This window comes from Patagioenas fasciata, chromosome 5, assembly GCF_037038585.1.
Source record: "Patagioenas fasciata isolate bPatFas1 chromosome 5, bPatFas1.hap1, whole genome shotgun sequence".
NCBI lineage: Eukaryota > Metazoa > Chordata > Aves > Columbiformes > Columbidae > Patagioenas > Patagioenas fasciata.
Window position 1 is genome coordinate 70,549,640 of NC_092524.1, and position 15,471 is coordinate 70,565,110.

The 15,471-nt window shown below is 47.8% G+C and overlaps 1 protein-coding gene across 3 annotated transcripts; it reads left to right on the forward strand.

Annotated features, from left to right (window-relative positions):
- The first annotated feature begins 44 nt into the window (after nt 1–44).
- KLHL28 (kelch like family member 28) lies at nt 45–12,618 on the forward strand. 3 transcript variants are annotated; one of them, XM_065839379.2, is made up of 5 exons: nt 45–387; nt 2,680–3,578; nt 5,773–6,216; nt 7,878–8,086; nt 8,686–12,618. In XM_065839379.2, exons 2-5 carry the CDS (start codon nt 2,680–2,682, stop codon nt 8,847–8,849), a joined length of 1,716 nt encoding a protein of 571 aa, XP_065695451.1. In that variant the 5' UTR covers nt 45–387; the 3' UTR covers nt 8,850–12,618. The 3 variants fall into 3 exon arrangements, with proteins under 3 accessions (XP_065695451.1, XP_071665943.1, XP_065695450.1); XM_071809842.1 differs by having other exon boundaries at nt 100–447; XM_065839378.2 differs by lacking the exon at nt 45–387 and adding an exon at nt 514–915.
- The last annotated feature ends 2,853 nt before the right edge of the window (nt 12,619–15,471 follow it).

The following is a 15,471-nucleotide window of genomic DNA, read 5'->3' on the forward strand; positions in this document are numbered from 1 at the left end:
GCGCGCGGCGCGCCTGCGCGGCACCGCCCACGACGCGGCGGGCGGGGGGGACCGGCGCACGTCTGACCGCTCCCTCACGTCGCCCCCGACGCTGCTGAGCGCGGATGCGCCGCTGCACACCAGAAAGCCGCGGGGCGGGAGCGGGAGGTGCCTGGGCTGCCCCGCCGGTGGAGCGGAGCCACGTTCTCCCCCTCCCGCGGTGTGGGAAGTGGCACCACCCGGGCTCGGGGGTTGTGGGTGCGCGGCGCTTCCCCGGCGCTGATTGGCAGAGGGCGCGGGGCGGTGGCGCCCGGAAGTGACGCCGCGCTGCCGGGCGCTGGCGGAGAAGCGGAGCGAGCGGCGGTTCGGCGGGCCGGGCCTCGGCGCGGCCTGTGCCCCCGCCCGCAGGTCAGACCGGCCCGCCCGGCCCCCCCGGCCCCGCGCGCTGCCAGGAGCGGTCCCGCAACTGTTCGTGGGGCGGGGGGGAGGGGAGGGCTGTGTCCGTGCTCGGTGTGTGGCGGGCGGTGGGCTGGGGGCGGCGGGCGCGGGTGTGCGGGGACATGCCCCGAGAAACGGGCCGGGCTGGAGCTGCCGCACAAGGGCGCGGGGAGCGTGACATTTCACCAGCAAGGCAGCTGGTGCTGGGAAGTGATTTCTTGCAGGTTCTTTGGCGTGCGGAGGCGGGTTTGGCGGTGTGCGCCGTGCGGAGCTGATGGGAGCCCGGCGCGGGGCTCTCGGGTTCGGAGCCCGGGACGGGCACAACCGGCCCCGCAGCTTGTTGCCCGCGAGCGTTTTGCAGCCGAAATGAGGAACTGGCGAGCGCTTCAGTTCTGTCCTAAACAGAAACGTGTCAGCGGCTCTTCCTGCTGCTGTCGTGTGAGGGGAATGCCGGGTTCTCCCTCACTGACCGGGGGGTTAGAAGAGAAAATACCTTCAGTAAGCGAGCTTAGTTATTTACATGTCTGGTTAGCCCTTTGATTTCCATTATCTCCCTACTGTCCAAGATAAGTGCTACCTACAGGCTGTGGCAAGGATCTGATAGCCCAGAGCCCCGTTTGATTAGTGTTGTGGGCACAAACCGTTTCCTAGATTACGTTCTTCAGGCCTGGTTGGTGTTCCAGCTTCTGATTTCTCATTCAGCAATAAACCAAACACATGCAACCACGCGGGGTGGACGAGCATCGCCACGCAGGAGGCCTGCGAGGTGCAACAGGAGGCACCTCTGCCCAGATGGGACCAGAAGTTTTGGTTTTGTGGAATAGCTTAAAAGTTATTATTTAGAACTGTTTTTATGAGTTTTGCATCTGAACTGTATCCGTTCCTTTTTCCTGCCATGTGATGTTGCCTTGTGTTTTATGATTTGTGCATATACGTACAATAAGTTATGAACTGAGCACAGCCACAGAAGGAAAATAAAGTGGCTTAGCTGCTGAACAGCTCTTTTTTCCCCCCGTTTAATTTGTGCTGCAAAAATGTTATGTGGAAGATGTTGTATGGAATCTTGCCTTTTGCAGATCTGCTTAAAGTACTTTCTTTTAGAGATTTTTTTTCTTCCAGTATAGGGTTATAATAGGAGAGGGATGAGCTTATCTTTTAATGGATAAGAGGTTTTCTATCCCTAGTGCTAAGCCTTCAGTTCTCTGTCAGTGCTATTATGTTCTGTTGGCAACTAATTTTATTCTTTCAGATTAAGCACTTTGTAAGTGGGCTCACTGCAAATTACATGACAGTTAAGGAGCTGCAAAAGTGATGAACTTCTTAGTAACGATAAAAGAAGTGAGATATTGCAGTTTGTGTAGTCATTTAGCAAATCACAATTAAATCAGCTTTTCAGTTCAGAAGTTGGGTGGTTGCCATGTAGAACAATAGTTGCATCTCCTTGTGGTCCAGGATCGTGACACGTTCACAGCCTCCACCCTCTCCCTGGTATAATAATTCAGTGTCAATAAAGAGCTAAGATGCTTCTCCAGCAGGTAGTGGTGGGCAGCACCACTGGAATTTTTATGAGACTGAAATTAGAGCAGGTATCCTACTGCTTTCAGTTCTCAAGATGCAAACTGAATCTTTTTAGAAGATGCATTTGGGGGTTTTGTGGAGCTGCAGCCCAGGGCTCCGTGGGACTTTTCTGCCTCTTTGTGCAGCGGGGGTGGAACGGGGAGCTGGTCCCTGCTGCGTGGGAAGCACAGCAGGGCCTGCCTGCCCCACAGCCGGCCGGGCAGGCTGGGACGTCCGCAGCAGGAAGGGGTGTCAGGACTTGCAAAACTTTGTCTCACACAAGCCAATTCTACTCTTTATTTATCTCTGTTTAGCTTTATTTCAGTTCCTGTTCAGTTCTGTCACATATCTGATGTAGAATCCTATAATGTGTTCAACGCTTCAGATAATATACATCTTACTCCAGAACAGAAAAATAAAAAGGGGGGAGTTTGTTTGGATTGGTATGGTTTGGATTTTAAGTCAAGGATTAATATAGCATACATTATTAATAAACATTTGATTGTCCTGGATTTAACTTGCATGAAAAAGCATAGCGCACAAGGGCCAAAAAAGTAAATTGGAAAGTAATAAATCTAATTAAGGTAAAGGCAAAAATGGAAAAATATTTTTTAAATGTTATGTGTGGCATGTCGAAGTAGCATGAGTAATGAAGCTGTAGAGCTGGAGCCCTGAGTAACGCGTTGAAAATTCTGTTTGTCACAGATGGACCAGTCGTCTCCAACCTACATGCTCGCCAACTTAACCCACTTGCATTCCGAACAGCTCCTGCAAGGCTTGAACCTCCTTCGCCAGCATCACGAGCTCTGTGACATTATCCTGCGGGTGGGCGATGTCAAGATCCACGCCCACAAAGTGGTGCTCGCCAGCATCAGCCCCTACTTCAAAGCCATGTTCACTGGGAACCTGTCGGAGAAGGAGAACGCGGAGGTGGAGTTCCAGTGCGTGGACGAGGCGGCTCTGCAGGCCATCGTGGAGTACGCCTACACCGGCACCGTCTTCATCTCGCAAGACACGGTCGAGTCGCTTCTTCCGGCTGCCAACCTGCTCCAGATCAAACTGGTCGTGAAGGAGTGCTGCGCGTTTCTCGAAAGCCAGCTCGACCCTGGCAACTGCATCGGGATTTCTCGTTTTGCAGAGACGTACGGCTGCCACGACCTCTACCTGGCTGCTAACAAGTACATCTGTCAAAACTTTGAAGATGTTTGTCAGACGGAAGAATTTTTTGAGCTTACGCATTCGGAGTTGGATGAAATTGTTTCCAATGACTGCTTGAATGTCGTGACAGAAGAAACTGTTTTTTATGCACTAGAGTCCTGGATCAAATACGACGTGCAGGAGCGGCAGAAGTACTTAGCGCAGCTGCTGCATTGCGTGCGGTTACCGCTGCTGAGCGTTAAGTTTCTTACGCGGTTATACGAAGCAAACCATCTCATTCGTGATGACCACACGTGTAAACATCTGCTAAACGAGGCCCTAAAATACCACTTCATGCCCGAACACAGACTGTCCCACCAGACCATGCTGATGACACGACCTCGCTGTGCTCCTAAAGTTCTGTGTGCTGTGGGAGGAAAAGCTGGGCTGTTTGCATGTTTGGAAAGGTAAGTAGTGGTGAAGTTGTTGCAGAAGTTGAGTAGTGCGGTGTTGGTGTGTTTGTTATCGCCCTGGGCCGGGGCTCAGACAGGTGTTGGAGAGCTGTGGTTTGCAGGGCTGTGGTTACTGCTTTTCTGTCACGAGAACTCTTAACTAGAGCTTTTTTGAACACGGACGAACACTGAGTTCAAAATACTTTTCGATTTCATGAGTCATCTTCAGTGTTACAGGGTTTTGTTTGTGCCAACACAAATAGCTATACAATCTTACCATTTTAATTCTGTTCATTGAGAATTTGATAATAAAAGTGATTAATATAAGTCTGCATGCTACTACTTTACTCTCCCAGGTCTTCTCATTTTACATAATTTTTCCCTGATCTATTATTATTCCAGAACAATCAAATAATAAAATTTAGCTTAATATGACAAATATGCATCCTGATAGCTCAAAAGCCCTTGGAATGAAAATAGATTTAAATCAGAGAGGAGTGAAGAGGTAACTCTTAGCAGTGTCACGTTCTTGATCAGAGTGTAATTGCGGCTTTAATCTCCACTGCTGAGTACGTGTCCGTGTCTGTGCTGGCAGAAACGGGTGAGTACCCCTCGTTCTGTACCCAGTTTGCAACATGAACGTCCTCTGCGGGTCCTGGAGTACATCACCCAGGCGAACCAGCTGAGCAAAAGGAATGTAATAGAACAGTTTTCTTCCCGTATGAGACACACCGCCCAGCCTGGTTCCACAGCCGCATTGGGATGAGGTTTTACTCAGAGATGTTATCTTCTGTGCCAGTTCTGTGCTTGCAGATACACACATACCCTGAGAAACCTGGGAAGATCTGCATGTTCTTCTTCCCTGTGCTCAGATATGTTGTCAAAGTTATTAAAGTTAACTTTCACAATAACGAGTCGATACTGAAATAGATGTTGGAGGCTGGGCGTGGTTTGGTTTATAGATTTAAAAAGTAAACAGGTTTTGTGTTTAATAAAAAGACTGAGCAAATAAAGTAGGCCTCTGGGATTCCTCAGCTCTGTTTTTTGGCAGGTTCTTCACTGACTGCAGTCATATTACATACCGAAGTCTTTTGATTTTCTTTTTTTTTAAACCAAAATTCTGTTTACTGCTATTAACTGTTTTAGTGCAGACAGGAATTTCCTCTTCCTTAATTCATTATTCATATCAGTCTTTCTTAAGCTATTGTTTCAGTCCGTACTTAAGTTTAAACAATTGCTCTTGACATACCAAAAAAAGTCGCAGATCGATTAAACAAATACTTCCTAATACAATTAAAATTGGGGATTAGGAAACCTCAATCCCACTATTCTCTTTCTGCTTTTCCGTTGTACTTGCAGGAGGGCTGTTTTATTTTCATAATGACAAGATTCCTTAGGGTGTATTTAGTGCAGCCCGTGTAAGTGGGCGCGGCTGTGTCGCGGCCCTGCTGGGTGCTGCCAGCGCTCCAGCGCCTTCGTGTGCTTGAGCAGATCGGATCTCCTGTGTACCAGCTATTCTTTTAAATCATTTCAGTAATTTATTCGCCAAACTATTTATGTAGGTTGACTAGACTTTATACATGATAGGCTAGACCCACCATATTTTAACACTGAGTATAATAGAAAGAAAATGCAAATAAGCAGGATTTTGAAAACAGGCTTTTCAAATTAGTCCATTCTACTTTGACATTTCATTTAAATTATACAGCGCATGTAAAATAGATATTTGTAAAACCGCAAATGGTACTTTCTAAATGTATGTTTGCAAATATAGACGTGCTTTCTCCTCTGTAATTGTCTTTTTTGCTCTCTCCCATCTCTGTGGCTCTTCTTTTTGCTTTTCCCTTTACCCTGTGTATCCCTACGGTTTGTATCTTCAGCTTACCCCAGTCACACCTGTCCCCAAAAGCTGCTGTGTTGTCTCCCCTCGCGTTGTCCGTGACACTGTCCTGCCCGTGCTTTCAGGTCTCAGTGCTGTGGCTCCTGGCTGTGTTGCTGCATCACAGTGTTCGCTGGGGGGCCCTGGGGTTTTAGCTCTTTGGGGCAGTAACTGCATTTGATTTGAGCTGATGTTTGGGCTGTTAGAAGGAACAGCAGACATCATTCAGGACATTTAATAATCTAAAGACTGTTCCTTGATGCCCATGTGCACATCACAGAGCTCCAGAAGGTTCGATTTGCTCACAGAATCTTTGTTTTTCTATTCCAGTGTTGAAATGTATTTTCCTCAGAATGACTCCTGGATAGGCCTGGCACCTCTCAGCATTCCCCGCTATGAATTCGGAGTATCTGTCCTAGACCAGAAATTATATGTTGTGGGAGGGATTGCGACCCACGTGTGTCAAGGCATCAGTTACCGAAAGCACGAGAATTCCGTGGAGTGTTGGGACCCCGACACGAACACATGGACGTCTCTGGAAAGGATGTTTGAGAGCCGGAGTACCCTGGGAGTGGTGGTTCTGGCGGGAGAGCTCTACGCCTTGGGTGGCTATGATGGGCAGTCTTATTTACGAACGGTGGAGAAATACATTCCCAAAGTGAAGGAGTGGCAGCTGGTGGCCCCCATGAACAAAACAAGAAGCTGTTTTGCTGCAGCCGTCTTGGACGGGATGATCTACGCCATTGGGGGTTATGGTCCAGCCCACATGAACAGGTACGTGCTTCTGACGCGTGGAGCTTGACGCTGTAAGCTTGAAATCGACCAAACTCACTGTTGAGCTTGTGTTCAGCAGCCAATTACAAAAATATTTAAGAACAGTAATCCACAGTGGGCCTCATTAATCCTGGTTCTGCAACATCAGTCTGATAATTCAACTGGGAAATCATTGTTTTAACTTACCTGTGTGTGTGCCAGCTCAGGGCTGGCTTGTTTGAGGGTTTGGTTTGGTTTGTTTTTAAACCCCTGAGAATGGAAAAGGGTAAAGACAAAGACATATGTGTATATAACTAAGCAAGGTGGTGCAAGACACCCCACTTGCCGAGCCCCGAGCCGAGTAGCTGTGCAGCACACTCGTGTGTGACACGGTGCTGCGCAGCTGTTCCGCGGCTCTCAGAACAGGCGTGCTCACCACGAGTCTTGTGCTGCAAACCTGCTGAATAGGGGCATGCAAGGTCAGCTCTGATGTTGAAAACACCAACTTGAAATCAACAGGACTTTTTTGCTTGCTCGGTGTATGCAAAACAAATACATACCTCAGGTGGAATCTTACAGTAATCTGTCTCCTGGGGAGGAGCAGGCTGGCTTCAGAGCTCGCGCTCGCAAGGAGGTTCCCTGGTACCAGCACGCTCTTCAGTTGCTCTGTTCCACATCGCTCTGTGGGTGGACAGGGGCCTTCAGTTATGCAAAGAAATCATTTGCACTCTTCAATTCAATAGGAACAAATGAGCCATATGTCCTTCAGGAAGCAAATGAATAAACTACAAGCCTAAATAGCTGAATAAAGAATGAAAATGAAAATCTTTCTTGCTTATAGGAAGGGATGCATTGATTGTTTAACAGTGTAGTCTGACAACATTGCACTAATCATTAACTGCACTTACTGTCTGTACTTGCTATGATTTTAGATGAAATGGTTTGTGAAGCAAAGGGTTAGTTCCGCGTGCGTGTTAACAACTCTGACCATCGTGCAGCTCTGCTGGTTAAAAGAAATAATGATTATAATTAATTTTCATTTTATCCTGAAGGCCTTTTCTGTTCTTAGTGTTTTGATCAGCAAGCTCTGTACTGCTTTTCTGGAGATAGATGCTCTCCACGTTTTCCCCTCTGTGTGTTATTTTCAGGCAAGCCTCCAGGAAGTTTTTGATACAAATAGACACACTTCAGATCCGCATTGTGTTCAGTTTTGCATGAGTTGCTTTTTTTATAAATAGCAGCAATCATCCTTGAAAGAGCTCTCAGTTCTGAAGCCAGCGTTGAAAAATGTCGCTTTGTTTCCATCTGTCACCTGAGGACCCAGGGTAGTGGCGCAAGGCCATCGGAGAAGCGACTGAACTGCAGTCGCTCTGTCAGGATGAGATGTGTTAAAACTGCTTCTTGGCAGCACTACTCGTTGTCGAAGGACACTGAGATGCGATTGATGCTTCATAGGTGATATCACTGGCTTTAGTTTCGTGTGTGCTGCGTTGGGTGCTACAAAGCCACCATGCTACAGAGTTTTCCATCAGCTCAGGCCCTTTTTCTTTGTGTTGCGTTTTTCCTGGGTGTGTAATACTGGTTGGCAGAACTAGGTGTACCTCCGACAAATGCTGCTTTCTTGTGGAGTGAAATTCAAACGTCACTAAAATCCAAGCCTGACAAGCTGTTTGTCTTTGCAGCGTGGAGCGCTATGATCCAAGTATGAACTCGTGGGAGACAGTGGCTTCGATGGCTGACAAACGAATCAACTTTGGTGTCGGTGTCATGCTGGGCTTCATTTTTGTAGTAGGTGGACACAACGGTGTGTCTCACTTATCGAGCATTGAGAGATACGATCCTCACCAGAATCAGTGGACTGTGTGTCGACCCATGAAGGAACCCAGAACAGGTAGGATGTGCAGAACGCTCCACAGGGACATCCTTTCAGAAAGAAACTGTTGTTTGAGCCTACAGCAGCTGCAATGGATTTGCCCTGACTTGTCTGCAGAGCATTGTCCTTTGTCTGTGAATTGGACTAGAGATCACTAGATCAGCTTTGTGAAAGTACTGATTTCTCAAATTTAATTAGAGTCTAGTTTATTGATACTAAGCTGTAACAAAAATAATATGAAGTAATATTTCTACCCTACCTTTTATTTTTTTGTTAATTTTGAGTAAGTGTCAGCAATTCTGTGGTAAGTGTTGTATTGTACTTTATGTTGAGACGCAGCGGTGCATCTACTGTCTCCCTGACAAGGGGCATTGGGACAGAAGAGCGTTGTTTTGTCCCAGGAAAGTGCGTGAGAAGAGTTGAAAAGGAGTGTAAGACCTGAACAGGGACGGGCTCTTCATTTACACCCATTTGCTTTAAAGACAGCCCAGAGAAGGGGAGGCTGTGAGAACTTACCTGTTCAGCTTCTGGGCTGGGGGGAGCGCTCAGCTTAGGATCAAAAATACTACTTATTGCCACATTTGGTGATAGTGCAGCTTTTTTCTTGTTCCCCGCAGGCGTTGGCGCAGCTGTAATTGATAACTACCTGTACGTGGTCGGAGGCCATTCGGGGTCGTCCTACCTGAACACTGTCCAGAAGTACGATCCCATCGCGGACACCTGGCTGGACTCCGCAGGGATGATGTACTGTCGATGCAATTTTGGTTTGACTGCACTTTGATGAAAAGTAGGACTTTGTGGACCTAATGCGAAGATGGAGCTTAACGTGCTTGAAAATGAACCCCGCTGGCAGAGCCCGTGAGCTGCGTTTGCCGGAGCTGGAAGGTTGGAGGAACGCGATGGAGTTGGGATTGACACGAGGAAGGATTTGTTTTCTTCCTGTAATTGGCCTTTGTTCCTTCAGTGACACGGGCAGAAGGAACGGAAAGCTCGTCACCAGCTGGGTTTAGATCGCGTCCTGGTGATGGCAGTGAATTTGAGAGAGTGCTGTACATGCCTGGGATATGGTTAGAAAACTTACCATGTATCCAACCCTTTCACTTCTAGAGCCTTTCTCTCTTCCTCCTGTCTACCCCAAACGTGAAGCTCCCTGTGCTGGGCTGGGCTGGGAGGTGCGCGAGTGCGCCGTGGGGCTGCGCGCTTTGCTGCCGCTCGTCTGGCTGGGTCTTCAGATTAAACAAATGCCAGTGCTTCATGATGTTTTTTATGAACAGTAACTAAAGGGCTGCCTTGTTTCTGGATCTCAAGGTTTGTAAATAATAAATGCCATAGTATGTTGCCTGCACACTCCCCTTTGCCACCCGCGTACTGGTAGGAGGGCTGGGATGGTAATTAGTAACGACTTAAAGACATTTGCAAGGCAAACCTATTGCCTCTTCACAAAATCTTTGGATCTGGTGAAATCACATTTTGTACTTTCCCCGATATTTTCTTTTTGTGGATAAATAGTGGGAGCTTAAAGGACCTTGTCTTGCTGGTCAGCTCTGTGTGTTCAATGGTAACGCAAGGAAAAATGTCAATAATACATCGGAAGATGCCACAGCAGCATTCGTAGCACGATATAAAACAAACACTCAAAACCAGACCCATCCCATCCTTCTCCCAAGCACACTCGTGTCCATATTCCGTGTAAGTTCCTTTTTTATAGGAATGTCTGATTGCTTTCTCAGAGTGTGCAGGTACCCCAATGGTGCTACAGGCGGGACTCAGCGGCGCGGCTGTTCCGAGTTGGGTGCGGTGTGCGCACAGCAGGGGCGTTTGGAGCGTTCTGCTGGTTTTCGTTCTTATTCGCTTGATACATTCGTGCCTATGAAAACTGCCAGGAGTAACACAACGTACTCGCCGATCCCTCTGTTACTGTTTTTTTTTTCAGAATATCTACATTTATTGTCCTTATTCTCATAAATAGGAAGTGAACAGTGTGATCCCCCCCGGGATTTTTCCCACAATCTTGCCTTTCCCACGAGCTGCAGCAGCTGAGAAGCTCGGGGCACAGCTGCTCGTCCCCAGAGCGTGTCCTGAGTGAGGAACTGGTGCTGAGGGTCCGCTCCTGTCATTAACGACACAGCTTTGTGAGAGCACTAAACGTAGTGAGAATTTGGGCAGAGAAATAGAAAGTGATGCAGTAGGTTATGACCATTATTTAAAATAGGTGAGTGAATAAATATGAATTTTAGCTGATTTAGAATGCTTTAGTTTGTCATCTGATTTTAGCTAGGAGCCATGCTCACCTTGAATTTCTGTTTTGTTGTCTGTACGTGTATTGCCAAGCCTGGTACTGAAGAACTTTTCTGCCTCCAGAGTTATTTTCCCTTTGTTTTAACATGTTAAATTCATGTTTGTTTCCCCTTGTTTTTCAAGCCCATATAGTATTATTTTGGGAGGTGCAATAATATTTCCAGTAGTTGCTTCACAAGCCATTTCTTTGTAAGTACGCAGAGGGGAGGTTTGGGTGCAGGTCATTTACGGTGAGCTCCCGCAGAGCTGGTCCAGCCGGGCAGGGGGTGAGCGATGGGCAGGGGGTGAGCGATGGGCAGGGGGTGATTGATGGGCAGGGGTGAGCGATGGGCAGGGGTGGTTGATGGGCCTCGTTCTTCCGCATGCGAACATTCTGATTTCAAACAGTCAGAAGCACGAGGGTGTTCGCACCGTAAAACGTTGTTTATAGACAACAGGTGTTTGCACAGATCATAACTTCCTGCACACATTCTTCAGATTTGTCAGGATTAAGTAGGACTTTAAAAGCAAATCAAATTAACAATGTCAGCATTTTCAATGCAGTTTATTTGACTCGCTAAGGATTCTGGTTCTATAGCAATAATAGCGTAATTGGATTATTCTGGTGACTCTGATAGGACTGAAGTAGTGAAACGATTGTACGTGGGAGGTTTGGGGGAGACGTTTCCACATTCTCCTGCCGTTCAGGTGGAGGCACAAGCTGAATGTTTCCCATCCTGTTTCACTTCTCACTCTGTTCCAGAGATGCCATCAATTACCGTCTCTTCCAATATACACCCGAGATAAAAATGCTTAACAAACAAATATTGAAAAAAAAGGTAAATTCTTTACTTAAAAGAGAAGTTAATGCCTCCTATTGATGGGAGGCTTTCCACACAGTTGGGATGTACTGGAGCTTCTGGAGTTCGAGGCCTCTGGATTCCAGGGGGAGGATGCTCACCGAGGTGTTCTGATGGGGACTGTTAGTAGACAGTGGTGCAAGGTGTAGAAACTGTTTTGACTTCACCAGAACAAACAAATGCACAGGTCAGGGTGATGTGGATGGTTATTCGATCTCTAGAAACATCTGTCATTTGTGGAAGTCAAAGCATTTAAAATTGCACCAGGTTTCCTCTCTTTTCCTGGGCCGTGGCCGTGTCAGGTGAGCCCATAGCAATGGAGCCGTGTTGTGGTGTCGCTCCAGTTGACAGAGCAGCAGCAACAATTTGAGTGCGCAGGCTTGGTCTGCAGAATGGGGAAAATACCCAATAAAATGTGCTGCTGGTATTAGATGAGGTGTTTAGCTCGGAATGGATGGAGCGGTGTATCGGCAGCGGGGTCGTGTCACTGCAGTCACGCCGTCTTCTCTTCTGTTCGGGTGCTCCTCGTCCCATTCACTGAAGTGCTTGGTTATCAAAGATCAGACGCGACAACCAGTTTAAATCTACGTTTAAGGAACAATACTCTCCTTGTAATGTCTGTCTCGCAGTTTAAAAATTAAGGACCTTCAACTAAGATATCATACGACTGTAAGTTATCATCCAGTTCTATTTCTGAATCACTCAAAATGATCTGTGAAGCACTTTAAAATGGGTCTGAGTTTATATGTGTACATACAGATGCTGAATTTCTGCTCTTTTAGGTCAGGTTTGTCCGTAAGCTTCCTGACGGCCTCTCCACTGGGATGCTTTGCTTTCAGAAAGTCTGCTTGGAACTTCTGGAGGGCACACGTGTCCAGCACGCGTCACAGCAGCTTTTCCTGGGACATAGCCTGTCACTCTGTGGATTTCCCATTCGTAAGTCCCCATTCACTATAGAAACAATGCAAAATGTCCAAGCTTGCCTTAAATTCTTGATATTCAACTCAACTCCAAGAACTGGATGATAATTCTTATTTTTTTGCCTTATGCGCTGTGCTGTATTTTAAACCCAAGGGTAACTATAATTTTTAGCAGGATTTAATAATTGTACAGAGAATACCAAATTGTACTCAGACTTGACCAGAGTGCTTTGGTTGGGAGTATAAAGTAATGTACGTAGCTTTGTGTACGGTGAATGTTTCTGTGTGTCCATCGTTTTTAGCAGCGTTCTGGTTTTGTTCTTGTTTACAAAAGCCGCAGTTGAGTTGAACAGGAAAACAACCGTAACCTGCGTTCTGGGTCTTTACGAGCGCTCTCAACGCGTTTGCTCTTGTGATAATGCTCTGTAAGTATTGTTGTAACTATTCCATTGAATGTGAAACGATTTAGTAAATAAACCTGAGCGAAAACTTATTGTTACACTTGGTTTTGGTGAATGTAAATGATGCTGTAGCTTGAGTGTTCTCACACAGGAACAGCTTTGTGAGTTGTTATTCCCAAGCGACGATACCTCGCGTGGAAGAGGATTTCAGTGCGTGGGCTGTTGTTCCCCATCTGTCCCTGTGGCTGTAGCTGTCACCTCCCTGAAGAATCGCTGCCATGGCAGGAACACACAAACCTGTGTTCCCGTGTTCCTGGTGCTCAGAAAGCTCCTCAGACCCAGCGTCACTGAGCAACTGCAGAGAATGGGCTGTTCAGGCCAAAGGGCTTCGCAGGTACATAATCTTAGTTTAGTGTTTACAGCTCTTCAGGTCCACGCAGTAGATGGTGGTTTCACTTTGGGTGAAGGTTTACATGAAGTACCACCAGGTACCCCTTTCTCTGGAAATTTAAGTCTTGGCAGTTGTGCCAGGAAATCAGTATTTTCCTGGCTTCATCTAAATACAGTCAGAAGTGGTTAATTTTTGTACATCAGTGTGCTGAACTCCCTTTCCAGCCCAAGGCCTGAATTCAGGTTCTGGTGGCTGCTGCAGGAGGTGCCATTCAGTGCTGGTGCTCAGCAGCACTGCCCAGAAAACCTGTCACCGTGTAGGCTGTGCGAACACCGCCTTTGCAGTCCAAGTTGTGCTGAAGCTGCTACAAAAGGGAAATATTAAAGTGGGTTTCTTGGAGAAAAAAATACTATGTTAACAAAACACTTTGAGGTAAGAGCCATCAAGGACTTAGTCTGAGCTTTCCCTAGTTCTGAAGGTTTCTCTTAGACACTGGTGTAGTTCTTAAGTCATAGAATCAGGTTTTACACTTCAGGACATGTTTGGCAAGCAGACAGGGCGAGTGAGGATTTCTGCCCGTTTATTTTAGTGTAAAGTTTTATCTGTTTAGATAAAAATAAGGCTGTGTCAGAAAAACACAAACACTTTGCATAGTATTTGACCTCCAGCAGCACTGCATAGCGCTGGTGTAGCCTTCTGGGTCCCGAGGGTACTTAATACACTCACCTTAGCTTTAGGATGGCCAGGAACATAATGGTGAGAGGAGGGTAACTTAGGGGGTTTAGCTGTGTAATATTAACTAGAGATGGGGAAAAAATAAAAAAGGTGCTTTATTTTTAAAAAAATAGCATTTCTGAGCCCACCTTAAGTGCATGCAGTACAGGCTGATTTGTGCAGCTTCAGCCGTGCTGCCCGAGGGCCAGCGCTGGGCTCCGGCACCACTCGCACTACTGCACCAGCGCCCTGCTCCACGGAACACACCGGGCTCTGCTCCGGCACCAGCGCCCTGCTCCACGGAACACACCGCGCTCTGCTCCGGCACCAGCGCCCTGCTCCATGGAACACACTGGGCTCTGCTCCGGCACCACCGCCCTGCTCCACGGAACACACCGGGCTCTGCTCCGGCACCACCGCCCTGCTCCACGGAACACACCGGGCTCTGCTCCGGCACCAGCGCCCTGCTCCATGGAACACACTGGGCTCTGCTCCGGCACCAGCGCCCTGCTCCACGGAACACACCAGGCTCTGCTCCAGCACCACTCGCACTGCTGCACCAGTGCCCTGCTCCACGGAACACACTGGGCTCTGCTCCGGCACCACTCGCACTGCTGCACCAGTGCTCTGCTCCATGGAACACACCGGGCTCTGCTCCTCAGAACCGCTTTCTTGTTTCTCAGCACATAAAGGTTGAATTTAACTCTTCCTTGGAAAACACCACTGTGATCCTCTGCCCCGTTCTGGCCGTCTCGTCAGCCGTGCTGCATTGTTAGCCCCACACGGATCAGACAGCCCCGCGTTTCCCGATTTTCTTCGTTAGCAGAGCTGCAGTCTAGTAAACAGGCCGTTTGCCCTGGGCACACCGGCTCCACCAGCCCGCGGCCGGAAAGCGGCTCCCCCTGCCCAGAGCCTTGTGGGAAAGCAAGGTGTGCGGTTCCAGCCACCTGGATGGTAAAGGAAGATCAGCACTAACATTGACCATCTGGACGGTCAAAGAAATAATGCTAACGTGATTAGATCATAGCAAAATATGAGGGGCCTTGGACAGATTGTGTTGAAGTATGTTTCTCATAATTGTAAAGAGTTACAGCCCAGACTTGTGAGAATGGTATCTCGGGCTGGAAAACCACCCTCAAGTGCATGGGATGTGTGAATGTGCTTGGCCTGGTCTGTGAATGAGTGGGAACGTAACTGAAACAAACATAACATCAGTGTGGGTGTTTCTAATAACAATTATTGGAAAAACACCTTATGTAACATAGTCCAGGCCCGTATCTGTAAATCCTATAAACTGTCAATGGCTAATAAAGGCCTCAGCCTGGCTCAGCTCTCGGCTCTGCCCGGCTCTGTGCTCTCTGCTGAACAAGATTGTCCGTGTGTCCATCCCAGTCTGCATCCCACTGTGCGGTGTTTCCATTTGCCACAGTCCCTCACATTTGGGCCGTTTTGGCTGCAGCTGTTGGTGGCTCTGTCCCCTGTGCCGGTGCCAGCAGCAGGGACAGGACTCATCCAGCGCAGGATGATGCCGCAGCAAGGTCACCGCATAGCGTAACTTCGGGCATTTTTCCTCCCAAAGCAAACCAGTATTTTCTTAGCTTGAGGAGTCATGTAAGTACCTGTTCTCATGACAGTGTCCTCGGGAAGGGTAATGGCCAACCTGGTGCTGTCCCCGCTCCCCAGCCCCTCCGGAGGTGACGCTCTGGGTGAGGGTGGGTGACAGTGCGGGCTGGGGAATGTGGGGGGAAAGGAAAGGGCTTGTTTCAGAACTTGAGCTTTTCAGAATGAGAAGAGTAGTGTTGAACTAGAAGAGAAGTAGCTGGTGCCCTTTGATTCTCTA